The 27,012-nt window shown below is 44.2% G+C and overlaps 2 protein-coding genes across 2 annotated transcripts; both read right to left on the reverse strand.

The window, feature by feature from the left end:
• Positions 1-779: 779 nt before the first annotated feature.
• On the reverse strand, positions 780-1,784 carry LOC118944807 (coiled-coil domain-containing protein 18-like). Its single transcript, XM_036965889.1, has 2 exons — positions 1,228-1,784; positions 780-1,025 (listed from the first exon to the last, which is right to left on the reverse strand). Exons 1-2 carry the CDS (start codon positions 1,343-1,345, stop codon positions 808-810), a joined length of 336 nt encoding a protein of 111 aa, XP_036821784.1. The 5' UTR covers positions 1,346-1,784; the 3' UTR covers positions 780-807.
• A 4,131-nt stretch (positions 1,785-5,915) lies between these two features.
• LOC110508943 lies at positions 5,916-26,849 on the reverse strand. Its single transcript, XM_021589866.2, has 13 exons — positions 26,430-26,849; positions 25,375-25,462; positions 25,171-25,240; positions 24,906-25,004; positions 24,615-24,675; positions 24,181-24,508; positions 21,382-23,173; positions 21,161-21,233; positions 20,293-21,050; positions 19,559-20,170; positions 17,414-17,551; positions 9,312-9,755; positions 5,916-6,055 (listed from the first exon to the last, which is right to left on the reverse strand). Exons 2-9 carry the CDS (start codon positions 25,443-25,445, stop codon positions 20,905-20,907), a joined length of 2,640 nt encoding a protein of 879 aa, XP_021445541.2. The 5' UTR covers positions 25,446-25,462; positions 26,430-26,849; the 3' UTR covers positions 5,916-6,055; positions 9,312-9,755; positions 17,414-17,551; positions 19,559-20,170; positions 20,293-20,904.
• Positions 26,850-27,012: the final 163 nt, after the last annotated feature.

Here is a 27,012-nt window from a genome sequence, read left to right on the forward strand (position 1 = left end):
TATTATGAATGACAGAGACCAACTCAGCCTGCCACTGTATAGTACAGTTAGCCTCCTCCTCTTGAAACGGAGGCTTTCCCTTGATGATGATGATGATGATGATGATGATCACGTCAGGATTCAGTGTAAATAGGAGCTACGTTTTCAGCATTGCACCTAATTCTCAACAAATAAGTTATGCACAGTACGTAATATGTACTTTTAAATATAGTATATACATATTACACATATCATATTTCCTTTTTTATGTAGTAAAAAGTCACAGTAAAAAGACAAACAAGGTCATCCAAAATCAAAGATTATTAAATCTGACCAAAGAATGTTTTCATTGTGTTAAAACCAAATCAAAACGCAGGACTTAGGAACCAGCCTTCCCAAACCGGTCTGTCAACGAAGTCGCAGACACAAATCCACAGCGCTCGGCAGGTCAGCGGTTGCCATGGTTACACTGTCCATAGACAGCACGTGTTACTTCCGGTGTGCTGGCAGCGCTTCTTCAATGAAATGTGTAATGAAATAGGTTTTAGAAATGAAATACCTTCACCTTCAAATTGCCATGCAGTCATTTTATTACATTTTCCCCTGACCGTACTTGGGGAGGGGGACTTGTCTGTTTGGAGATGATTTTGTTTAAGAAGCATTTCCTAAAGGTTTGAGGGGAAACCTGTCTTCTTCAATGAAGCAACAAATGGAGACCAACGGTCATGGGGTGTGTGTGTGTGTGTGTGTGTGTGTGTGTGTGTGTGTGTGTGTGTGTGTGTGTGTGTGTGTGTGTGTGTATGTGTGTCGGGCGGTTGGCAGAGAGGCTCACCTGAGCTCGGCGGACAGTTTCTCCAATGAAATCTGTCGTTCATCTGCGCCAAGCTGCGAGGCCTGTAACAGGTCTCTCAGCTCCTGTAGTTTCTCTAGGGTGTCGTGCATCTCATCGCGCACCTCCTGTAGCTGTCCCTCCAGATCCTTCACATGCTGCACAGAGGTCCGCCTGTCCTCCTCACAGCAGTGGAGCTTCTCCTCCAAGTCCACAACTGCAGGGGGGAGGAGAAGGGGAAGAGAAGGGGAAGAGAAGGGGAGGAGAAGGGGAGGAGAAGGGGTGGAGAGTGTTTCCACAACGAACGTTCTTTGTTCAGTTCAGTTCTAGAATCACAGAAGTCTAAAGGAAATGGGCCCTAATGAATGAAGAAATTAAGAAAAATGGAAGGATCTAAAATACCCCCCCCAGTGTCCTACCCGTGTTGTTCTTCTCCTCCAGTAGGCCCTGGGTCTTCTGCAGGGTCTCCTCCACGTAGCTGAGCTGGGAGGAATTCATACTGGTGTCTCTCCGCAGCCTCTGCAGCTCCTGCTCCATGGATGACAGCTCCCCACGACACGTATTTATCTCAGACGACAGCTGACTGGAATACACACACGTTAGTAGGCATATCCTCACACAGATCAAATCAAATACACTGTCACAGACATGCAGAGATCACACCGGGAACTCACACACATTCTAGACACTCTCCATCTGGCGTCCACCTAACAGTGCACAACCGTGCCCCCATAATGCTACTGCACTACCCGCAAAAAACTCAGGATCTGTAGGACCTGGGACCAAATTAAAGTACTAACTGAGTAACTTAAAACTAGAATACTGAGTAACTTAAAACTAGAATACTGAGTAACTTAAGTACTAACTGACAAGTGTTAGAAGCATCTTCCATCCCCTGTATAGACTACATAGAAGAAGCAATGTCCTAAAGTGCTCCTCTATTCTCCGCTGTTAAACTCCACCCTGAGCACAGAAAACTCACTCTTCCTAGGAACGATGCTTCAGAGAGCAGAGCGCTGTATATATATACATATACCCCATGAGAGTGGAGGGAGGAGATCGGGTGTGGGTGGGGGAGCGTGAGGGGGAGGAGATGGGAGGTTAGAGGGGGGAGATGGGGGGTTAGGGGAGGAGATGGGGGGTTAGGGGAGGAGATGGGGGGGTTAGAGGAGGAGATGGGAGGTTAGAGGAGGGGAGATGGGGGTTAGGGGAGGAGATGGGGGGTTAGAGGGGGGAGATGGGGGGTTGGGGGAGGAGATGGGTGTTAGGGGAGGAGATGGGGGTGGTGGGAGGAGATGGGGGGTGGTGGGAGGAGAGGGGGGTTTAGGGGAGGAGATGGGGGGTGGTGGGAGGAGATGGGGGGTTAGGGGAGGAGATGGGGGTGGTGGGAGGAGATGGGGGGTGGTGGGAGGAGATGGGGGGTTAGGGGAGGAGATGGGGGGTTAGGGGAGGAGATGGGGGGTTAGAGGGAGGAGATGGGACACAATAAGAACACTGGTTGTGGAGGCACTAGAGTCATGGGGCTGTCTCATTCTGTCAGCTCCTCAGGGGATAAGAATATCTCTCCCTCTCTCTCTCTGTTATAGGGTAGGAGCTGCTCTGTCTGACTGAACTCAAATGACTCCCATTATACAACAGTGAACAGTTGGAGTCTACAAACATAAATTATTTTGTGGTCTTATCTGATGGTTTCTACAACGCCTTCAAAAACATTATTTTTGAATGACAACCACACATACAATTATCTGTAAGATCCCTCAGTTGAGCAGTGAATTCCAAACACAAATTCAACGCAAAGACCAGGGAGGTTTTCCAATGCCTCGCAAAGTAGGGAAGTTATTGGTAGAGGAGTAAAAAAAATAAAAAATAAAACATTGAACATCCCTTTGAGCATGGTGAAGTTATTAATGACACTTTGGATGGTGTATCAATACATCCAGTCACTGCAAATATACAGGCATCCTTCCCCACTCAGTGGACGGAGAGAAAGGAAATCACACGACTGCCCTCATTTCACCATGAGGCCAGTCGTGACTATAAAACACTTAGTGTTCTACTGTCACAGCCATTAAACTCTAAAACACCAAGAACGTCGTAGTTACTCCACAATACTACTCTAATTGACAGAGTGAAAAGAAAGAAGCCTGTACATAATAACAAATATTCTAAAATATTCCTCCTGTTTGCAACAAGACACCATAACAAAGGGATTGAACACATATTTACTCAAGACATTTCAGCTTTTCATTTTTAATTAATTTGTAAAAATTTGTAAAAACATAATTCCACTTTCACATTAAATCATATCAAAATGTTATTTGTCACATGCGCCGAATACAACGGGTGTAGACCTAACAGTGAAATGCTTACAAGCCCTTAACCAACAATGCAGTTAAGAAAATACCTAAAAGAAAAGTATGAGATAAGATTAACAAATAATTAAAGAGCAGCAGTAAATAACAACAGCGGGGCTTTATACAGGGGGTACCGGTACAGAGTCAATGTGGAGGCTATATACAGGGAGTACCGGTACAGAGTCAATGTGGAGGCTATATACAGGGGGTGCTGGTACAGAGTCAATGTGCGGGGGCACCGGTTAGTCGAGTTAATATGTACATGTAGGTAGAGTTTTTAAAGTGACTATGCATAGATAATAGAGTAGCAGCAGCGTTGATGCAGATAGTCTGGGTAGCCATTTGATTAGCTGTTCAGGAGTCTTACGGCTTGGGGGTGGAAGCTGTTAAGAAGCCTCTTGGACCTAGACTTGGCGCTCCGGTATCGCTTGCCATGTGGTAGCAGAGAGAATAATCTATGACTAGGGTGGCTGGGGCCTTCCTCTGACACCGCCTGGTATAGAGGTCCTGGACGGCAGGAAGTTTGGCCCCAGTGATGTACTGGGTCGTACGCACTACCCTCTGTAGTGCCTTACGGTCGAAGGCCGAACAGTTGCCATATCAGGCAGTGATACAACCCGCCAGAACGCTCTCGAAGGCGCAGCTGTAAAACCTTTTGAGGATCTGAGGACCCATGCCAAATCTTTTCAGCCTCCTGAGAGGGAATAGGTTTTGTCATGCCATCTTCACGACTGTCTTGGTGTGCTTGGACCAATGGGGTATTGTGTGTAGGCCAGTAACAACAAATCTCTAAATAATCTATTTTAAATTTAGGCCCAGAACCACCAAAATGACTAAAAAGGGGTGTGAATACTTTCCATATTTTCAAGCATACCGGTGGCTGCATCATGTTATGGGTATACTTGTAATCGTTAAGGACAGGGGAGTTTTTCAGGATAAAACATTTACAGAATGGAGCTATGCATAGGCAAAATCCTAGAAGAAAACCTCCAGTCTGCTTTCTAACAGATACTGGAAGATGAATTCCCCTTTCAGCAGGACAATAACCTAAAACACAAGTCTAAATCTACACAGGAGTTGCTTACCAAGACAGTGAATGTTCCTGAGTGGCCGAGTTACAGTTTTAACTTAAATCTGCTTGAAAATCTATGGCAAGACTTGAAAATGGTTATCTAGCAATGATCAACAACCAATTTGAAAGAGCTTGAAGAGAATAAAATGGGCAAATATTGTACAATCCAGGAGCCTGAACCAGAAAAACTCACAGCTGTAATCACTACCAAAGCTGATTCTAACATTGAATAAGGGGTAATAATATTTATTTAAATTAGATACTTCTGTATTTAATTTTAAATAAATCTGCAACAAATTCTAAAAAACATGTTTTCACTTTGTTATTATGGGGTATTGTGTGTAGATGGATGTAGGGGGGGGGGGGGGGGGGGGATCCATGAATTCAGGCTGTAACAACAAAATGTGGAATAAGTCAAGGGGTGTGAATACTTTGTGAAGGCTCTGTAAAGGCAGTGTGGTATGTTTCCGTGTGGCACCAACTACAACTATAGAGGGTTATTGTAAATTAAACTTCTCATAGATTAGACATCATAATATCTGTTTTGTTTTGTGCATAAACAAAGAAGCACATTTGACTGGCTTGATTAACGGATCAGCCATTAATGCAATGACTTAATTAAATTAAATAGAGTGAATTGTGTGACTGAAGCGTTCTATAGAAAACTACACATCAAATGTGAATGAATAAAAATCTGTGGAGCCGGGGGAGCTGTGCTGCCGGGGGAGCTGTGGAGCCGGGGGAGCTGTGCTGCCGGGGGAGCTGTGGAGCCGGGGGAGCTGTGCTGCCGGGGGAGCTGTGCTGCCGGGGGAGCTGTGGAGCCGGGGGAGCTGTGGAGCCGGGGGAGCTGTGCTGCCGGGGGAGCTGTGCTGCCGGGGGAGCTGTGGAGCCGGGGGAGCTGTGGAGCCGGGGGAGCTGTGCTGCCGGGGGAGCTGTGGAGCCGGGGGAGCTGTGCTGCCGGGGGAGCTGTGCTGCCGGGGGAGCTGTGGAGCCGGGGGAGCTGTGGAGCCGGGGGAGCTGTGCTGCCGGGGGAGCTGTGCTGCCGGGGGAGCTGTGGAGCCGGGGGAGCTGTGCAGCCGGGGGAGCTGTGCTGCCGGGGGAGCTGTGCTGCCGGGGGAGCTGTGGAGCCGGGGGAGCTGTGCAGCCGGGGGAGCTGTGCTGCCGGGGGAGCTGTGGAGCCGGGGGAGCTGTGCAGCCGGGGGAGCTGTGCTGCCGGGGGAGCTGTGGAGCCGGGGGAGCTGTGGAGCCGGGGGAGCTGTGCAGCCGGGGGAGCTGTGCTGCCGGGGGAGCTGTGGAGCCGGGGGAGCTGTGGAGCCGGGGGAGCTGTGGAGCCGGGGGAGCTGTGCTGCCGGGGGAGCTGTGGAGCCGGGGGAGCTGTGGAGCCGGGGGAGCTGTGCAGCCGGGGGAGCTGTGCAGCCGGGGGAGCTGTGCTGCCGGGGGAGCTGTGGAGCCGGGGGAGCTGTGCAGCCGGGGGAGCTGTGCTGCCGGGGGAGCTGTGGAGCCGGGGGAGCTGTGGAGCCGGGGGAGCTGTGCAGCCGGGGGAGCTGTGCTGCCGGGGGAGCTGTGGAGCCGGGGGAGCTGTGGAGCCGGGGGAGCTGTGCAGCCGGGGGAGCTGTGCTGCCGGGGGAGCTGTGGAGCCGGGGGAGCTGTGGAGCCGGGGGAGCTGTGCAGCCGGGGGAGCTGTGCAGCCGGGGGAGCTGTGCAGCCGGGAGAGCTGTGCAGCCGGGGGAGCTGTGCAGCCGGGTGTCCTCTTCTCCTGCACCTCCTTGTCAGCTCCTCATCTATAGACAAGCGCGCCCACTCCAGCTCCAACGCAGACACCTGGCACAAATATCATTCACTCTATATATCACATATTCATATTAAATTACTAATAATGAGTTTAAGCACAATCCTAAACATACAGTGCATTATGAAAGTATTCAGACACCTTTACTTTTTCCACATTTTGTTATATTACAGCCATAATAAAAAAATGTGCCTCAATCTACACACAATACTCCATAATGACGAAGTGAAAACAGGTTTAGACATTTTTTCAAATGTATAAAAAAATTAAAATGATAAATGATTTACATAATTATTCAGACCCTTTGCTATGATGAGACTCAAAATTGAGCTCAGGTGCATCCTGTTTCCAATTGATTGGAGTCCACCTGTGGTAAATTTAATTAATTGGACATGATGTGGAAAGGCACACACCTGTCTATATAAAGGTCCCACAGTGGACAATGCATGTCAGAGCAAAAACCAAGCCATGCGGTCGAAAGAATTGTCCGTAGAGCCCCGAGACAAGATTGTGTTGAGGCACAGTTCTAGGGAAGGGCAACAAAAAATGGCTGCAGTATTAAAGGTCTCCAAGAACACATTGGCCTCCATCATTCTTAAATGGAAGAAGCTCTCAGAGCTGGCCGCTCAACCAAACGGAGCAAGCGGGGGAGAAGGGCCTTGGTCAGGGAGGTGACCAAGAACCTGATGGACTCTCTGACAGAGCTCCAGAGTTCCTCTGTGGAGTTGGGAGAAACTTCTAGCAGCAACACTCCACCAATCAGGCCTGGTAGAGTGGCCAGACGGAAACCACTCCTCAGTAAAAGGCACATGACAGCCCACTTGGAGTTTTCCCAAAAGGCCCCTAAAGACTCTCAGACCATGAGAAACAAGATTCTCTGGTCTGATGAAACCAAACTTGAATGATAAGTGTCACATCTGGAGGAAACCTGGCAACCTCCCTATGGCAAAGCATGGTGGTGGCAGCATCATGCATCATGCTGTGGGGATGTTTTTCAGTGGCAGGGACTGGGAGACTAGTCAGGATCGAGAGAAAGATGAACGGAGCAAAGTACAGAGAGACCCTTGATGAAAACCTGCTCCAACAGGACAACGACCCTAAGCAAACAGCCAAGACAACGCAGGAGTGGCTTCGGGACAAGTCTCTGAATGTCCTTGAGTGGCCCAGCCAGAGCCCGGACTTGAACCCGATCGAACATCTCTGGAGAAACCTGAAAATAGATGTGCAGCGACGCTCCCCATCCAACCTGACAGAGTTTCAGAGGATCTGCAGAGAAGAATGGGAGAAACACCCCAAATTCAGGTGTGCCCAGCTCGTAGCGTCATACCCAAGAAGACTCGAGGCTGTAATCGCTGCCTCGAAAGGTACTTCAATAAAGTACTGAGTAAAGGGTCTGAATACTTATGTAAATGTGATATTTCATTTTCTTTAATTTGCAAAAATGTCAAAAAACTGTTTTTGCTTTGTTATTATGAGGTATTGTGTGTTGATGAGAAGAAAAAATAACGTAACAAAATGTTGAAAAAGTTTAATTCACATTAAGTTGCTTTCATCCCTGTGTAGTCATGGAAACTAATGTTTTTTGCTATTTTTATTTTTTTTACAGTTGTAAATTTTGAACTGAATGTCAGATAGGCAAAGTACAGTACACAGATAAATGAACAATAAATATTTATTTCTGTAGGCGATAGTATGTGCGTCAATGGGAGGGATTTCAAGAAGCACAAGACTTGCATTCAAGTAGATCTCTTTTTCTAGTGCTTCTTCCAGTAGGAAAACAGTGTTATTACTGTCTGTAGCCTAGTATTAGACAGACACAAACCAGGCCACATCAGCAAGTTAGATCAGAGTCCATGTCACCAGAGCTAAATTCAAAACTTATATGATTTTTCACTATGGACCGACCCTGATTTGTGATAATCTGTGGGCGTAACATTAAAGTTGAAACAAATGCAGACCATTGTGAATAAGAAATTGCACGTCTTAAAATGATTTGTCAAGTCAGGAACGGAACTTTGATAATTTCCTGAATTGTGTTGGGATTGACCCACAGCGCTGCATCTCACAATGATCATGATGTCTGCTAGATATGTCCCTTTGGAATTCCCCATGATAGGGAATGTCCTCACTGCTCGAAAGACTCCTTTCTACTACCACAAAATAACAGTTAACATGATTCACCTTAAAACAACGGAAGACTTGGTGATACCCTAAGATTTCAAATTGTACACAGAAGGAAGGAGTGTTGCCTTTGGGAAGTTCAGATCTCATGTCTCCTGTCAAGCCGCGTTTTCAGAAATGCTAATCCCCGCAACTGTAGATATTTAGATTTGGTCAATGGAGTCCTTTATACTGTGTTCTTGGTGAAGAACAAGAAGGAAAAAAAAGAACAGTGACACAACAATATGGCAAGAGCATCTGAAATGACTAGCTAAGACGATTACAACCACACACAGAACCCTGCTATGTCAAATACTCAAATAAATGGAGTATTATGCAATAGCTTTTGCTTGACAGATGTGTGTTTTACCTTCTCAATGCAATGTTATAGGGTTCTCCCTGTCTGTAAGATACATTCATACCTGGCGTCTAGGTAGACCATTTGTCTTAGTCTCTCTAGTTGGTTTTACCACCCTGTAGCTGGCTCAATGGCCCGTGTTTTACCAAGTTGACACTACACCTCGTTATTTGTGACGTCCCTCTATAGGACACATTTACACCCATCTAGGTAGAGTATTTGTCTTCGTCTCTCATCTAGGTAGAGTATTTGTCTTCGTCTCTCATCTAGGTAGAGTATTTGTCTTCGTCTCTCATCTAGGTAGAGTATTTGTCTTCGTCTCTCATCTAGGTAGAGTATTTGTCTTCGTCTCTCATCTAGGTAGAGTATTTGTCTTCGTCTCTCATCTAGGTAGAGTATTTGTCTATGTATCTTGTCTCTCCCATAGATTTCTCTACATGTCCCTGTAGCTGGCTGTGGCTGTCCTCCAGCTCGGCCAGCGGGTGCTGCTCTCCTGTAACATGTTCTGCTGCAGGGAGTACTGGAGCTGGACACTGAAGTGACTATACACCAGAGTGCTGCTACGCAACTCCTCCTGCAGAGACAACAGCCGACGACGGAGTGGAGAGGGACAGGTGGTCACACACACAAAGTGATACAAACACACATGCACAAACAGTCAAAAGCACACACACACACACACAAGCATGGTAGTGGAGACTGTCAGACAGTCACAATGCTGTACAAGTAACAGGGAGGTACCTACATGTAGCACCGTAAAACACACACACCTCGTGGCTCTTGATGTCCAGCTGTCTCTGGTACTGATCCTTGGCCTCCATCTCTACAGGCCAGCGCTGTCTCTGGTACTGATCCTTGGCCTCCATCTCTACAGGCCAGCGTTGTCTCTGGTACCGATCCTTGGCCTCCATCTCTACAGGCCAGCGCTGTCTCTGATACCAATCCTTGTCCTCCATCTCTACAGGCCAGCGCTGTCTCTGGTACCGATCCTTGGCCTCCATCTCTACAGGCCAGCGCTGTCTCTGGTACCGATCCTTGGCCTCCATCTCTACAGGCCAGCGCTGTCTCTGGTACCGATCCTTGGCCTCCATCTCTACAGGCCAGCGCTGTCTCTGGTACCGATCCTTGGCCTCCATCTCTACAGGCCAGCGCTGTCTCTGGTACCGATCCTTGGCCTCCATCTCTACAGGCCAGCGCTGTCTCCAGCTGCCTCACTTGACACACAGAAACAAAACATGTTCATGTAATCAGAAACGCTCCTGTTATCTGCAATATGTTATGTATTTATGTCAAACATACATGTTATTGTAATTTCTCCTTGCCATATTGCACATCCTTGTATTGTATGCAATCCTTGATCCTTGATACCATTATCATACCATAGGTAAGACATTTGATGAGGGAGAGAATGGGAGAAGGGCGATGGAAAGATGGGTGGGGAATAGGGAGACAGAACGATGAAGGGGAGAAGGGAGACGGAAAGATGAAGGGGAGAAGGGAGACGGAACGATGAAGGGGAGAAGGGAGACGGAACGATGAAGGGGAGAAGGGAATGAGACTCATTTGGAATGAGACTAACATGAGGTAAAATAAATAAATCATTAATCAGAAGACTATTGATCAGATATGAAAATATCTGAAAGGTTATATTGAGAAATTATAACCTTGTAATCTGAATACTTTCCTTGGTGCCCCAACTTCCTAGTTAATTACAGTTACATGATTATTCAATTTAATCGAGTAACTAATTACAGAGAATCTTTGATAAAAACGAAGTCTTCAGTTTAATGATAGTAAAGACACGACAGGAGACGGAACGATGTAGGGGAGAAGGAACGATGTAGGGAAGAAGGGAGACAGAACCATGTAGGGGAGAAGGGAGCCGGAAAGATGAAGGGGAGAAGGGAGACGAAAAGATGTAGGGGAGAAGGGAGACAGAAAGATGTAGGGGAGAAGGGAGACGGAAAGATGTAGGGGAGAAGGGAGACAGAAAGATGTAGGGGAGAAGGGAGACGGAAAGATGTAGGGGAGAAGGGAGACGGAAAGATGTAGGGGAGAAGGGAGACAGAAAGATGTAGGGGAGAAGGGAGACGGAAAGATGTTGGGGAGAAGGGAGACAGAAAGATGTAGGGGAGAAGGGAGACAGAGAGATGTAGGGGAGAAGGGAGACAGAAAGATGTAGGGGAGAAGGGAGACAGAAAGATGTAGGGGAGAAGGGAGACAGAAAGATGTAGGGGAGAAGGGAGACAGAAAGATGTTGGGGAGAAGGGAGACAGAAAGATGTAGGGGAGAAGGGAGACAGAAAGATGTAGGGGAGAAGGGAGACAGAAAGATGTAGGGGAGAAGGGAGACAGAAAGATGTAGGGGAGAAGGGAGACAGAAAGATGTAGGGGAGAAGGGAGTCAGAAAGATGTAGGGGAGAAGGGAGACAGAAAGATGTAGGGGAGAAGGGAGACAGAAAGATGTAGGGGAGAAGGGAGACAGAAAGATGTAGGGGAGAAGGGAGACAGAAAGATGTAGGGGAGAAGGGAGACAGAAAGATGTTGGGGAGAAGGGAGACAGAAAGATGTAGGGGAGAAGGGAGACAGAAAGATGTAGGGGAGAAGGGAGACAGAAAGATGTAGGGGAGAAGGGAGACAGAAAGATGTAGGGGAGAAGGGAGACAGAAAGATGTAGGGGAGAAGGGAGACAGAAAGATGTAGGGGAGAAGGGAGACAGAAAGATGTAGGGGAGAAGGGAGACAGAAAGATGTAGGGGAGAAGGGAGACAGAAAGATGTAGGGGAGAAGGGAGACAGAAAGATTAGAGCGGCAGGTAGCCTAGTGCAGGTATACCCCCAGGTATACTGCGCAATGCAGTTGGGGGTATGCCAAATAAAAATGTAATTCACATTTTTTTTAAATAAATAAATAATATATATAGTTTTTTAAATGTTTTTATTTTTTTCTTCACATTTTTAAACAGTCCATTTATATTTTCCAATGGGGCTATACACTTGGTTGAGGTTTTTTTCTTGCTTGTGTAGCCTCGTTTCACTGCCAAAAATAATATTAAAACATCTAGTGTTCAGCGAAATAACAACACAATGTCAAATACAGGTAGCCTAGTCAAATAATGAACATCTAATCACATTAACCGTTAGTCTCTCGCAGAAATTCCACTAACGGTCCTTATGTAGTCAAACGTAGCTTCTGCTCATTTCGTTTGCTCGAAAATGGATAAATGATTTTAAAAAGTACGGCCCGCATCCATAGAGACACATACCAACTCTACTGGTAGTACTGCTACTACCAGCAGTACTACACCTGCACTGACGGACACTGACGGCTGTGATTCTGATGTAGTCAAAGAGCTAATGCCCCCTTCCCTGGGAAAGCACCGAACAACAGACAGGGACGTTGGACCATCGAAGAGGCGCAAATATGATGACAACTATATTGATTTGGGGTTCAATTATATTGGGAGTAGTGCCCTTCCTCAGCCATATATGTCCAAAAGTACTATCTCACAACTTAATGAAACCTTCACTCGTGTGCAGACATTGAAAAACAAAACATGCCAATTTGAAAAATAAGCCACAGGAGTTTTTTGAGCGAGAATTAAGACAACTTTTGAGTAGTAAGACATGTATAAAAGCAGGTACCATTAATAAGAAGGGGCTAGAAGCGTCTTATATGGTGAGCTACCGAGTGGCTAGGACAGGCAAGCCCCATACTATTGTGGAGGACTTAATTATTCCTGCTACCGCGGATACGGCTGGGACAATGCTGGGGAAAGAGGCCCAAAAAACTATACAGACAATGCCTTCATCAAACAACACAGTTACACAAAGCATCAGTGGCAGGAGATGTTTTGAAACAATTACTGCTTCACATACAAGCCAGTGAATTCTATGCGTTACAGCTGGATGAGTCAACAGACGTGGCGGGCCTGGCACAGCTCCTGGTATATGACAGTTACGTTTATGGGGGGTCAATTAAGGAAGACATCCTCTTCTGCAAACCATTGGAAACCAGGACAACAGGAGAGGATATTTTTTAAGTACTGGACAGCTTTGTGACATCAAATGGACTTTGGTGGTCAAGATGTGCTGGTATCTGTACTGATGGCATGACAGGGAGACATAGCGGAGTGGTAATGTGCGTGCAAGCAGTTGCTCCCAACGCCACTTGGGTACACTGCAGCATCTACCGAGAGGCTCTTGCTGCCAAAGGAATGCCTGACAGCTTGAAAGACATTTTGGACCCTACAGTGAAAATTGTTTTTTGTTAAAGCAAGGCCCCTGAACTCTCGTGTATTTTCTGCACTATGCAATGATATGGGCAGCGACCATGTAACGCTTTTACAACATACAAAAGTACCCTGGTTATCAAGGGGCAAAGTATTGACACGTTTTTTTTTAAATTGAGAGATGAGCTTAAAGTTCTTTACTGACCATAATTTTCACTTGTCTGACCGCTTGCATGATGACGAGATTCTCACACGACTGGGCTATTTGGGTGATGTTTTTTCTCACCTGAATGATCTGAATCTAGGATGACAGGGACTCTCCGCAACTATATTCAATGTGCGGGACAAAATTGAGGATTTGATTAAGAAGTTAGAATTCTTCTCTGTCTGCATTAACAAGGACAACACACAGGTCTTTCCATCATTGTATGATTTTTTGTGTGCAAATTCAAGCTTGCAAACTCAAGCTTACAGACGATGTCAAATGTGTTATAGCGAAGCACCTGAGTGAGTTGGGTGCGCAATTACACAGTTACTTTCCTGAAACTGATGACACAAACAACTGGATTCGTTATCCCTCTCATGCCCTGTCTCCAGTCAACTTACCGATATCTGAACAAGAGTGCCTCATAGAAATTGCAACAAGCGGTTCTGGGAAAACTGAAGACGCTGCTGCCAGATTTCTGGATTGGGCTGTGCTCAGAGTATCCTGCCTTGGCAAATTGTGCTGTTAAGACACTGATGCCCTTTGCAACCACGTACCTATGTGAGAGTGGATTCTCGGCCCTCACAAGCATGAAAACTAAATATAGGCACAGACTGTGTGTGGAAAATGATTTAAGACTTAGACTCTCCAATACAACCCAACATTGCAGAGTTATGTGCATCCTTTCAAGCACACCCTTCTCATTAACCTGTGGTGAGTTATTCACAATTTTTGATAAACAAATAAAGTTTTATATGTAAGATGGCTAAATAAAGAGATAAATTATTGATTATTATATTATTATTTGTGCCCTGGTCCTATAAGAGCTCTTTGCCACTTCCCACGAGCCAAGTTGTGACAAAAACACACACTCATTCTTATATTTAATAAATGTATCGTATAGTGTGTGTGGCAGGCTTACAATGATGTCAAAAAACAACATTTGAGAGTGCGCTGACCCTCGTGCTAGAGGAGGTACGCAGCTGGAGGTTGAACGTTTGAAGGGGTACGGGACTATAAAACGTTTGGGAACCACTGGCCTAGTGGATAGAGCATTTGGCCAGTAACGAAATGGTTGCTGGTTCAAATACTCAGGCCGACAAGGAACTTAAACCTCATTTGCTCCAGGGGCGTCGTACTACTACCACTCTTCATATTTTCTGCATCATGTTATGGGTTTTCTTGTCATCGGCAGGGATTAGGGAGTTGTTTAGGATAAAAAGAAACAGAATAAAGTCAAGCACATCCTAAGACAGGAATAGGGGGATTCAGAAGAGTTTTGGTACAAGGATAAGTTGCCCATATTACCTGTCATTGTTTAGGTATGCAGCAATATTGATACATGGGCAGAGCCACGTATCAACCGGAGGGATGGTACAGGTAATTAGACAACACTTTGTAGAATAAGGATGGTAGAGTAGGTTAGGAAAGACGTTGTGGCCTATGTGATAACGAACTACTTAAAACATTTTTTTTTTAGTAATAGATAAATATAGCAAATGGATAGAAAAGTTCCCAACTTACTTGCTGGACACGATTATGGTAACTAAAAAATTAGGTCAAGATATTATCCCAAGAGTTGGGTTACTAGGATCTATTTCTTTAAATAATGGATGACAGTTTAGCTAATCAGGTAGAACAAATAGAAGGCCAGAGTTAGGGACCAGAACAGGTAGATATAGAAGTTGAAGATATACTAGCAGAACACATGAGAAGACTGTTTGTTAACCAAACCCGTATGTCCAAGATTTTGTGTCCAACAGGTGAATTACAGGAGAAGGTGATTCACTCAATCCAACCAGGAGACGGGGGGTGGATCCAGTCCCTGAGGAGAATAGACTGGAAGCAGCCCCGTTGGGAAGGTCCATACCAGGTTGTTAAACCACCGCCTTTGCCATTAGAATAGCTGAGAGAGTCATTTGGGTCCACGTTACCCACTGCAAGAAGGTATGTACACATTTGAGCACGGCTGATCACACACAGAGTTAGGAGAAGAACTGTTTGTGCTCCTAGAAGTGTGAGTGTGGGGTGGTACCTAGCAGACCAACTAAGGGCATGGGAGGATTGGCAGTCTTTGGGAAGAGTAGGGGCTCTGAGCTGCATCATAGTCTTGGTAACCTTTCTGATTCATCCAGATCTACCTCCTGCCGGTACTAATTATATGACACCATTGTCAGTGATAAGAAGTAAAAGATGAACTATATAATACACTGATTAGTCACTTACAGAATAAGGAGTCGAAGAAGATCAAGATGTTTAATGTATACCGTAAATCCTACAATTCCCTAGGAAAGCAAATAACTTTACAGGGATTGGGTTGGCCAGATTGAAGTACTCGGCCAACCCACCTCGGTTCACTTTAACTCCTGATGAGTACCAGTGTTATAAATACAAGAATGGCACAGAGAACTTAGATGATTTTAATGGCTAAAAGGTAATCGTTAATGTGACTGACTTAGGTTTGGAAGTACAGCACCTATAACTGATGTATGGTAGGCTTGTACCAGCAAAGGACACATACGATAGACACGACAAAAAGGGTGGTTAGAAACTTGCGCCCCGGGGTTATTGGTCCAACCAGTTCGAGTTAGTCATCAGAGGCCAGTTATAGGAGGCTATAAAGTAGGCACAGGAGGGGAGTAGCTTTGTCTAGATGGATGATATTGGCATCCTCAGGGAAGTTACAGATTAATACAAAGCTATGAATCAAATAGGTGAAAACTTTACCACTACGTTTTGGTGGATAATTCTCTTACGAATTGGTTTGACAGTATGTTTGGGAAATGGAAAAATGTTATAATCATTGTGTTGTTGGCAACTTTCACCTGTATGAGTGTTTTGGTTCTGTGTGGATGTTGTTTGGTCCCATGTGTGAGAGGTTTGATCACCAGGACTCTGGAGAGGTCAATGACGCAATAGATGGTGAGATACGGACCAATGCCGAGCTCTGACCAGTGGGAGTGGGATGACGAATACAGGCCACCAGGCCTAGGAGATGGCTCTGTTTCTTTTAACTACGAGGAGCCAATGTTGGATGAGACTATTTTTTACGTTTAGACTGTTTTTTATGAAGATTGTAATAAAAATCCTAACAAGAAGCGTTATGATTGGATATAGGCATAGAACAGCCATTGATGAATATCGAATGTACATACATGTATTGGTTTGGATTATTTTTGTATACCATTTATGTTTCCATATAGTGTTTGCTGTATCCGTGTGTATTATTTAGTCATTAAGGGTGGATTGATAATGGAATTTATATGTTTAAATTAATGATTACAATATTCCACCCTGAAACCATATAATTGTACGAAATTGATTATAGTCAGTAAAATTATAATTAATGATGTGTGTAGTTTTAGTCAGAATTAGAGTAAAACAATATATCTGTACAATATATTGTTTATAGTATCTTAAACACAGACTGTCTGAGCAAAATTCGGTGCCGACCTGGTTAGGCTGGGAGATTTGGGAGAGGGCAGGGAGTGCTTCTCACGGTCCCCCTAATCTTTGTCGGCTGGGTAGTGATACAGTATGTGCGTAGGATACCTGCTGTATGTGTGGAAGTATGTGCGCCGCTATGAAATGGACGTGTTTGTAGAATGGACTACAGAACGTTCTCGTGAATAAACTGTACTAACCTTTGCCTAGTCTTTGCCTAATTATTATTATACCCATGGTCTTACAAACCTCGGGATTGGTCAAAGCTATTGATTGATAGTTATTATCATTAGGATTGAAAATTCTCGTGACAATAACCAAGAGCACAGGCCAGTCTGAGTAGGCTGTGCAATTACAAGATCGCGGTCACGCAGCCTCTGTGTGACAGAGGAAAAATGGAGCAGTTTCGTGACAGGCATACTGAAAGGCATACAGCTAAAAAGTTTAATAAAATATTACCCATATTAGCAGAGCTACATTTTTTTTTCGTGCACATTTTATAACTTCTCATTAAACCATGTCAAGAACCGTTTTAAAGTGATCCTGGGTCGGTAGTTATTGGTTGGATAACAAACAACGTTGTTCAGTCATGTTACCTAGTTAGCTAACAACCTGGTAACTTGACAGTAGGTCAAGACACATCTAATTGGCCCAGGAAAAAAATAAAGGGCTCTGCTAATCATGAGATGTGCTTCAAAAGGTAGGATTCATGTAGGCCTAATGTAAGCCTAAACTATATAAAAAAAATCTATTTTTCTGGTGCTCCTTAAATTCTGTTTGGTGCCTAATGTTTTTAAAGTTGGGAAATGTTGGTATAGTGACAAAACTAAATAGAACAATACAACATTTTCAGAATTTCAGGGCAACGGTATGTGTAGAAGTTCAGGCCTCAACCTCGGCCTCCAAGCCCAGGATCTGAGCAGAGAAACCATTTAGCATCCCCACCTAGTGAACGTCAACGATCTTCACATTCATGCTTGTTCTCACTAAGTACCTTGGTCTTGGAGCTGCCTAGTTCAATCTGGGCCACCTCCAGGTCCCTAATGAGCTGTCTGTTCTCCAGGGAGTCGTTCTCTTGACGCAGGCAACCCAGCTTCTCCCTGAGGAGGGGGCAACCTCCATCTCCACAGCCCTGGATGAGGTAGACAGGTGAAAAACTGGCATACATTTAAGAGATGCCATCAGCGACAAAATGGCAATGCATATACAGTGCCTTGCGAAAGTATTCGGCCCCCTTGAACTTTGCGACCTTTTGCCACATTTCAGGCTTCAAACATAAAGATATAAAACTGTATTTTTTTGTGAAGAATCAACAACAAGTGGGACACAATCATGAAGTGGAACGACATTTATTGGATATTTCAAACTTTTTTAACAAATCAAAAACTGAAAGATTGGGCGGGCAAAATTATTCAGCCCCTTTACTTTCAGTGCAGCAAACTGTCTCCAGGAGTTCAGTGAGGATCTCTGAATGATCCAATGTTGACCTAAATGACTAATGATGATAAATACAATCCACCTGTGTGTAATCAAGTCTCCGTATAAATGCACCTGCACTGTGATAGTCTCAGAGGTCCGTTAAAAGCGCAGAGAGCATCATGAAGAACAAGGAACACACCAGGCAGGTCCGAGATACTGTTGTGAAGAAGTTTAAAGCCGGATTTGGATACAAAAAGATTTCCCAAGCTTTAAACATCCCAAGGAGCACTGTGCAAGCGATAATATTGAAATGGAAGGAGTATCAGACCACTGCAAATCTACCAAGATCTGGCCGTCCCTCTAAACTTTCAGCTCATACAAGGAGAAGACTGATCAGAGATGCAGCCAAGAGGCCCATGATCACTCTGGATGAACTACAGAGATCTACAGCTGAGGTGGGAGACTCTGTCCATAGGACAACAATCTTGCACAAATCTGGCCTTTATGGAAGAGTGGCAAGAAGAAAGCCATTTCTTAAAGATATCCATAAAAAGTGTCGTTTAAAGTTTGCCACAAGCCACCTGGGAGACACACCAAACATGTGGAAGAAGGTGCTCTGGTCAGATGAAACCAAAATTGAACTTTTTGGCAACAATGCAAAACGTTATGTTTGGCGTAAAAGCAACACAGCTGAACACACCATCCCCACTGTCAAACATGGTGGTGGCAGCATCATGGTTTGGGCCTGCTTTTCTTCAGCAGGGACAGGGAAGATTGATAAAATTGATGGGAAGATGGATGGAGCCAAATACAGGACCATTCTGGAAGAAAACCTGACCGCGTCTGCAAAAGACCTGAGACTGGAACGGAGATTTGTCTTCCAACAAGACAATGATCCAAAACATAAAGCAAAATCTACAATGGAATGGTTCAAAAATAAACATATCCAAGTGTTAGAATGGCCAAGTCAAAGTCCAGACCTGAATCCAATCGAGAATCTGTGGAAAGAACTGAAAACTGCTGTTCACAAATGCTCTCCATCCAACCTCACTGAGCTCGAGCTGTTTTGCAAGGAGGAATGGGACAAAATGTCAGTCTCTCGATGTGCAAAACTGATAGAGACATACTTTTCATACATATTTTTCAGTTTTTGATTTGTTAAAAAAGTTTGAAATATCCAATAAATGTCGTTCCACTTCATGATTGTGTCCCACTTGTCGATTATTCACAAAAAAAATACAGTTTTATATCTTTATGTTTGAAGCCTGAAATGTGGCAAAAGGTTGCAAAGTTCAAGGGGGCCGAATACTTTCGAAAGGCACTGTAGTTGACAACATATCATGAGTCATATAGCCAAATAAATTCCCTTCAAAATGAGATTGATCTCAGACATTTGTTGAGAGAACAAACTTCTTACAGCAGCATTTTCATAAAGAAATACAATTACTTTGAAGGTAATTTAAGAGAGAAGAAACGCCATAACGTATCTACAGGTGAGACATTCAATTGTGTCCCAACATGCCACCATTTGAGTGCCAGATTCGACATACCTATATTTATATCACAAGTGGCTTCATCTGTTAGACATTTAATATACAGATTCCGTGGAACCGACTACTTGGACTATTCGATCAACTCTTGAATATGGATCAAGTGCATTAAACATGAGAGATAGGTGTGTTACACTCTGCTAAGAGCTAACACACATCTCCTGATTTACCTTAACACCCATTGAGACTTCGTGCTCCAGCCTCATGACTCCCACTGGACTCTGATCAACAAGGCACATTCTGATGGGAAGCAGGCTTTAGAGTGTGTTTATATGATAGATGTAGCTACTGTATATGAATGTGTGATTAAAGCCAGGATCACAGTATATAATGGCAAGCCTATTTATTTATGGTCAGATTGCCTCATGGTTTGCAATGGTGTATTACTCATAGCAAAAATTCTTGTCAGACCATTCGTGTCACACATGAACCTGACTGCCAGGGACTTTATCAATATTTGAGTCCAAAGGGGAGAATAGATTAGAACAGGATTTACAGACTTGGCAGCCAGACCTATATAGTCCGTTTTGAACTCCACCACTGGATTAAGACTCATAGAATGTCATGAAGGATTTCTTTGAACTTTGAATGCCCATTAATTATCTTCTTTGTCGATCTCTCCACTCTACTTTACTTTAAAAAATATATACATTTCACTAAAGGACTCATGAATGCATGAAGTGGCAGTTTATTATTGAAGGAAGTGAATATACGCTTCATGGGCATCTCCTTCCTCATTGGCGAGCAGGAGGCAAATTCCTCCTCTGGTGGTGGTGTAGACACTATGAACAAGAGGAAGTGGTGTTTAAAAAACACATTATAACAAATACTGATCATGCACAACACTAACTGCATGCTTTATGTCTCCCTCTGGATGGTCGGAAGGGGAGTGAGATCCACTTACATTTTTGTTGAGATATTTCTTTGGAAGCTTCGTGAATGAGATTAATAGGTGAAAGAAGAGTTTTGAAATTAGTTTTGAAAGAGTTGAAAGGACTGGTTGACAAAAAAGTAACAATTATTGGGCCTCTTCTTCCTTGTTGGGGAGTAGGAGGCAAGATGGTCCTCTGATGTAGTTGCAAAACCCGTGTAGAAGACTGACAACAGCAAATCCCACTGGGCACAGATGTCAGTTCAACATCTAGTTTTGATTTACATTTGGTTGAGTTGTCAACTAACGTCACTTCAACGTAAAAAAAAAAAAAAAATCACCATGTCATTGGATTCAGATTAAAAGTTGGGTGAAAAAAAGACGAAATTCCCTGGTTCATGACTTGTTGTAAATCCTATCAGTTCATCGTGTAGATTTTTTAGTGTGTTGAGATGATGTGGAAGCGATGTTGATTATTAAACCATTTTTTTGCCCAGTGGGATGTCAGTAGGACTGAGTTTATATGATTGGCTATGGCAGTGAAAATGAACACTTCTTGAGCCTCTCCTTCCTCGTTGTGGAGTAGGTGGCGAGATGGTCCTCTGGTTGTGTTGCTAAATAACCAAAAGGACATTTCTACTGACGCTAGCTGTTTTCATGCCTAGACTTGGCAGAGTATACCCGGATTAAAAAGAATGGGTTCTTTGGCCTTTCCTTCCTCTGTGAGGAGCAGGAGGCCAGATCTTCCTCTTGTCGTTGTGCATTCTCTGGTGTTGGAGTAGTGCAGAATACTGCGAACAAAGAATGTGGCGTTAGAAAATGGATAACAGAAAACACTGATCATGCACAGTACTACCTGTATGCTTTTGAAAGCAAAGATAGTCATCTATTAGATACATACTACTATAGTCGACATCAGCAGGATCCTTGGTGGTCTCAAGGGGAGCGATATCCCCTTGGTTGACTTTCTTGCTCTGATGGTTTAAACGTGAGGAAAGAAGAATTTCAAAGAATGTCAAACAAGCTTAACATTTATTTTTTGATTGCAGTCAAAATACCAATACATTTACTGTCCAAGTTGATCTCAATGCCTTGCCCAAAATAATGAAGACTGGGTTTTACCTTTATGAGACTGATCTTTGGGAGCTTAGGAAATGAGAATGTCAAGCTCTTGACTTTGTTTGTTGGTTTGGTCACCAAAGATCTGTTGCACTCACGGTTGATCGGGTGGACAGATGGGGTTGAATCAGTGGGCAGTGGTGCTGTGTTGCTACAAAGCCTTCCATCAATGTTCTCTCCGGGGGGAGACATATCCATTTCACTGGCTGTCTCAACCACCTGTCTTGTGATCGTAAAGACATCTATGATCACACGGCAAATCATTGACAGAGGGTTGCAGCACCCTGGGCTAACTTCAGAACTCATCACCTGAGAGGGAGTGACTGGTCGGATGTTCTGACATGACCTGGCAACCTCAACCACTACAGATGGAGGGAGGAGGGCAGTGAGCAGCTGCTCCAAAAGGGTCTTTATAGATCTCTCGGTGATAGTATATGCTATCTCCAGCAAACCGTTCCTTGAGATCTCCCTTTGGAGTTCCCCTGTCATGCTGGACTTGGGCAGAGCAGATTCTGATTTTGACCTGCCAGACACAGATTGTGCTGTAAGTGTGCTGTTCACCATCAAAAGTTTTCGCAGCTGGTCGACTAACTTGTCAGTGTGAGGACGAAGAATACCAGAGGAGAGGAGGATGTCCAGGCTCTTCTCTGCTGACGCTGCATCCTCACGGCTGAGCACCATCCTCTCCATTAACTCCGACACAGACTTTTTTGCATAACTTACTCCCTCTGCGTCTGACCAAGTTGCAGGGCTCTTTCTGCCACTTTCAGCCACTCTTCTCTCTGAGGAGACAGGGCTGTCCAGTCCACCTCCCTGGTGGTGCAGACTCTGCTCTGGCGTTTCTGGGGTAGTGATAATGCTTCTACCCCTGTCACTTCCAGAAGTGGTCAAAGTAGCAACAGTCTTCTGGACATCGTCCATGCTGAAAGTGGTGCTGGTTGAAGAAGTTGTCCTGGAACAAACCTTAGACAAGCCTTCATCAACACGTTCTTCCTGCACCATACTTTCTGGTGTTAACTTTGATGGGACCTTGCCGTATAGTTCCACTGAATTCTCTGTATGAGGCATGGATCCAACGTGGAAGAGCATTCCCCCGATGGAGGGAAGTAGAGAATCCTCAGATTCCGACTGAAGAACTTCACTGACCTCTGTGATCTCCTCCCTAGCGGGTTCAGAAACTGTACTAGATCCAGCTTTCTCTGCTGCCTCTTGCTCTGTACCCTCGTCAGATGATGCTGGCAGTTCAACAACTAGCCTGTGCTCTTGTTGTGCACTCTCGCTGCTCTGTTTGATCCCCTTGGAGATACTCCTCATTTTTGCTGACAAAACACGAACAAAGCTGTTAAAACAACGTTTCAACGGTCTACTTCCTTCCTTGTTGCCATCCCTGTCTCCCTCTGCTGACGAGGTGATCAAAGGAACTCCTTGGCCCTCCACCGCTGCCAACCCATCTTTGCTATAGAGCTTGGCAGATCCCACTATAGTAAGTAATTGTGATCCCGAGCAGGTTTGTTGGAGAGCCCTGGACAGGCAGGCATTGATCTGCTGCACTACGGCCTTTACAATGGCTCTAGCTTGCCTGTCAGAGACACTCTGGAATAGCTGTTGCTCTAGCTGGTTAGCCGCCGAGTAGATGTCCTGCAACACTTCAATCACTCTATCATGGACGTCTGTGTATATCATATCCTGAGTGATACCAAAAAGCTCCTCCAGTGGGTCCATCAGGATTTGGAGGCTCACTTGTGTGCCTGAGCTGTGTGCAACCTGATCATGTGCCTCAGTGGAGGTAAGGGATCTGTAATAGAGAATGAAGGACACCGTTTGGAACATACAAAGAGTTTCATTCCACTCATGACTCCATTCTATGCACACAAAAATTACGATCTGTTTCTCTGAATTGCCTTGTGAAAGCCTAAGACCGTAAGATTGTATTTGATAATTTGTTGGCAATAGAAAAAGCTTTGAAATTATGCCCACCTGACCCAGATTGTGATTTATAATGAACCGTTCTTAGGATTGCGTAAACAACAACAGTAATTGTGTTCCAAACAAAACAACTACAAGTGTGCTTGGTCTAATTCTTCAAAGGCACAGATAAGAGATTTTAAAAGGGCACCTTATAGTTGAAGACTCTTGAGTCATAAAAGTGCATGGAAATTACTAAGGAACTGTGCACACTTTGGAGAGGTGTGTGGCCACTTGGAAACACCAGTTAGACTTCTCACTCGAACCCTTGTAAAAATAATTGTCTTATGTTGCACCAAGCCCAAATGTTTCAAGAATATTAGTATTATGTTACTGAATGTATCCAAAGTGTTATCCAAAGTTGCCGACAGTAAATTTAGAATGTGCATAATATCAACAGTGGAATGTTTGGATTCAGTCTTGTCAGGTGAACTGTTGTGTCCTCACCTTTAGTCTAATAATTTCCCCATAATCTCCAAATTGCTACCATGGTTATGCATATACTTTCCATATGTCTTCTGTTAGAAACATTTTCATTTAGCCCTATCCATATAGCCCAATTCCCATGAGTGTAAGGGGTTAAACAATGGATATATAGCATTTAGCAAAGAAACACCTCTTAAAGCTAAAGTATATTAATTCAAATTCTGAGAATAGTACTATTAATATTAAACAATTAATCATTTGCACACAAAGGTGAAAAATGTGTGAATATTGCATTTTGCAACAAAACTCTATCAGATAAGTGATGTCATAGACCACCGGTTTAGGACATTTTTTCAACTCTTACAAGAATGAGAATGGAATGAATAACATAGTCAAACGAAATGAACATACAATCTTGACTGGTACGGGGTGGGCGACCGTACACTACTGCAATACGTCTTCAAGCTTCCACTCCTCTCCGGAATTGGGCTGCTTTCAAAGCGAACTGTTCTCGAGAGAGAGCGACAATCCATAGTGTCCTTGTCCAGCACTCTGTCGTTCTCCTCCTGAAGAATACTGGAGAAGGAAATCCGGTTCAGGGTGAATGAAGATAAGTCGATATCTAGCACCTTGACCTCCACCTCATCACATGTATCCTCCCTCAGGGCCGCTTGGTACTGCAGTTGTTCTAAGCTCTCCCCTGAGTTGTTATCTGTGTTGACTGTAGATGTAAGGGACACTAGAGGAAAGGAGATCAAATGTCTGACACTTATCTTACACATTGGACATTGCTGGTGTTATCATAGTGATACAATAAAGTAATCAAGTAAAGATTAAACACTGACCTGAGTCAAAGCTTGGAATACATCCAAGTGAACACCCAACAGAGGACAAACCTAGGTTTCCCTGTATCGAGACAATTGTAAACCGTGTCAAATATACTAATATAGGCAATGCAGCATTCATAACATTTGATAGCACATTGAGTTCATGAAGTAGATGATGAAATGCAGCCGTTACACTGGGTAAAAGAGCAAGAGCTAATAACGTTTGACGAGAGTGCCCTTGGCTTTTGAAGGCATGTTGGTAGGTTATTTGTGAGAAATGGACCGACAGTAACAATAGATGATTGCTACCTTTAGTCTCTTTCTCTGACTTTCAGTTGCTTCCACTTGTTCACCATTTTCTTGTGTTTGACTGTCCATCACTTGATCCAAGGTGCTAAGCATCTCATTCTGTGAGCATAAAAATCTATTGATTAATAGCTTGCTAGGCTAAAGGTACTAGATAACCTATTGTAGATTAGATTGCTATCATGTTTTATGCTTTTAACTAGACCCAGCAGATTAGAAGACATTTATGCTCAATATTTCTTCAACAATTTCAATATGAATTTCTCACCGTGTGTTCCATTGCTCCAGGGAAGGACACATCTGTCATGGGCAGGACAGCAGGCTCAGGTGACGGGTCCCTGTAGGCAACAGCACGTCTGAGTTAACCATTGAGATTTGGTTGTTGAGTCTATTTAGTGGTCGTAAGTGGTTGTTGAGCACCTATATAGATCCATTTTAGATCTGTCAGTCTGTCTGCTTTAAAAATAGCTACCTGGACTTCTCAGGGGATGCCTCGGACTCCTCGGGACCAGTTCCCTCGATCTTCACAATGTAGTCAGACATTTTTAGGATGAAGTTGTCTGAAGATAAACATATATCTTATTCCCACAACTCAATTAAATTAATGTGTTTTCAGGTTTTAAAGGGGAAATCAGCAGTTGTTTCGCAAAAAGGCTGAGGGATGGGGCTGGAGACATGTAACCGCTCTCAAATTCATAGACAGAGATATGGACTTACCGTCCATTATATCACAATTATAGTTGGAACCATGTTTTGAGGGTATATAGTGTTTGTTTACATTTACTTTGTTTAAACACATTGGAGTTAAACAAGCTTATATTTTGGAGTCTAATGGGATATGACAATTGAACTAAGCTCATGAGGCATTTAAACGTTTTTTTTCAAGAATCAAATGGGTACACATTAATACGTCCGGAAATGGATGTAGGGCCTAGCAACTGCTCTAACTTTGTTAATTCGTTTAGCTATATAACTTGTAAATAACAAAAGAAAAGAAAGATGTACCTCAAAACCGTTATGTCGATGTGACTTACAAAGTTGAGATGAGACAGATGACAATTTTAGTTGAACAAGACTAGTGGCATCCAGTGAAAGTGATGAAATACATGTTGGTGACATATAGTGGTTTATGAGAGAATTACAGGAGGGGGCGTTTAACCCCAAACCACCCTGCAGCCTAGTCCCACCACCACGTAAACTAATAAGCATTATTTTTCTTTGACATCCTTATGGGTGTTAATCCTCAGTGCCCTGTTAGCAACACGTTAACCACGTTTATCAAACATATAGAAAACTCAGGCGTAAACAAGGTTAAAATTCCTTACTGAAGGGGCAGAGAAACATTTCCCTGCCTGTGACTCGTGTACGTTTAACATGACATAGAAACCTACGGCAGCATTTCCTTTCCTAGCCTCAGCCACAGGCTTCCGTCTCCTGAGTGAAGCCTGGAGCCGAGGCTGGCAACGCATTGACGGGTCATCTGCTAGACAAGTCGCAGTGGTCTACAATCAACATACATGTATGTACCTCGTGGATTAGTCTACATTCGCATCTGTGACAGACTTGACCTCACGAAGTCTGAGCGGGTGTCCTTTCCTAGCTGATGGTAGTTAGGCCTGAAACTGACTGACTCCTTGATGAAGAACTGACCCAAGAAGTCCTGTCACGCTCAAATTCAAGTGACGTATTTCTAGACCAGATTACGTCATAGGCGAAAGAAGAAAACAAAACACCCGACAAATAGCCTACACTTATTATATAGTATACCATCTTGCCTTGTGTCTTGGGACATATGTCGCGTTCAAAACAACTCTGAACGCGAAAATCTCAGACTTCAGCCCGTTCACGACCAATGGGAACTTGAACATAACGAGCTCCACACTGGGAACAATCGGAATTCCAAGTCGGAAACTCTGACATCTTTCTAGATCACCAACCTGAAGATCACCGTCGTCATGATTTGACCTCACCCCACCTCACCCCCCCCCCCCCCCCCCCCCCCCCCCGCGTTTCCAGTTGTCTCGAAACTGCCACTTCAGGGTGGACACATTCATATTTGGAATAAAACGTATACATATACCCTACCCTTGTATCATGTCAATGATGACCA

Source organism: Oncorhynchus mykiss, chromosome 28 (genome assembly GCF_013265735.2).
Source record: "Oncorhynchus mykiss isolate Arlee chromosome 28, USDA_OmykA_1.1, whole genome shotgun sequence".
In the NCBI taxonomy this organism is placed as follows: Eukaryota; Metazoa; Chordata; class Actinopteri; order Salmoniformes; family Salmonidae; genus Oncorhynchus; species Oncorhynchus mykiss.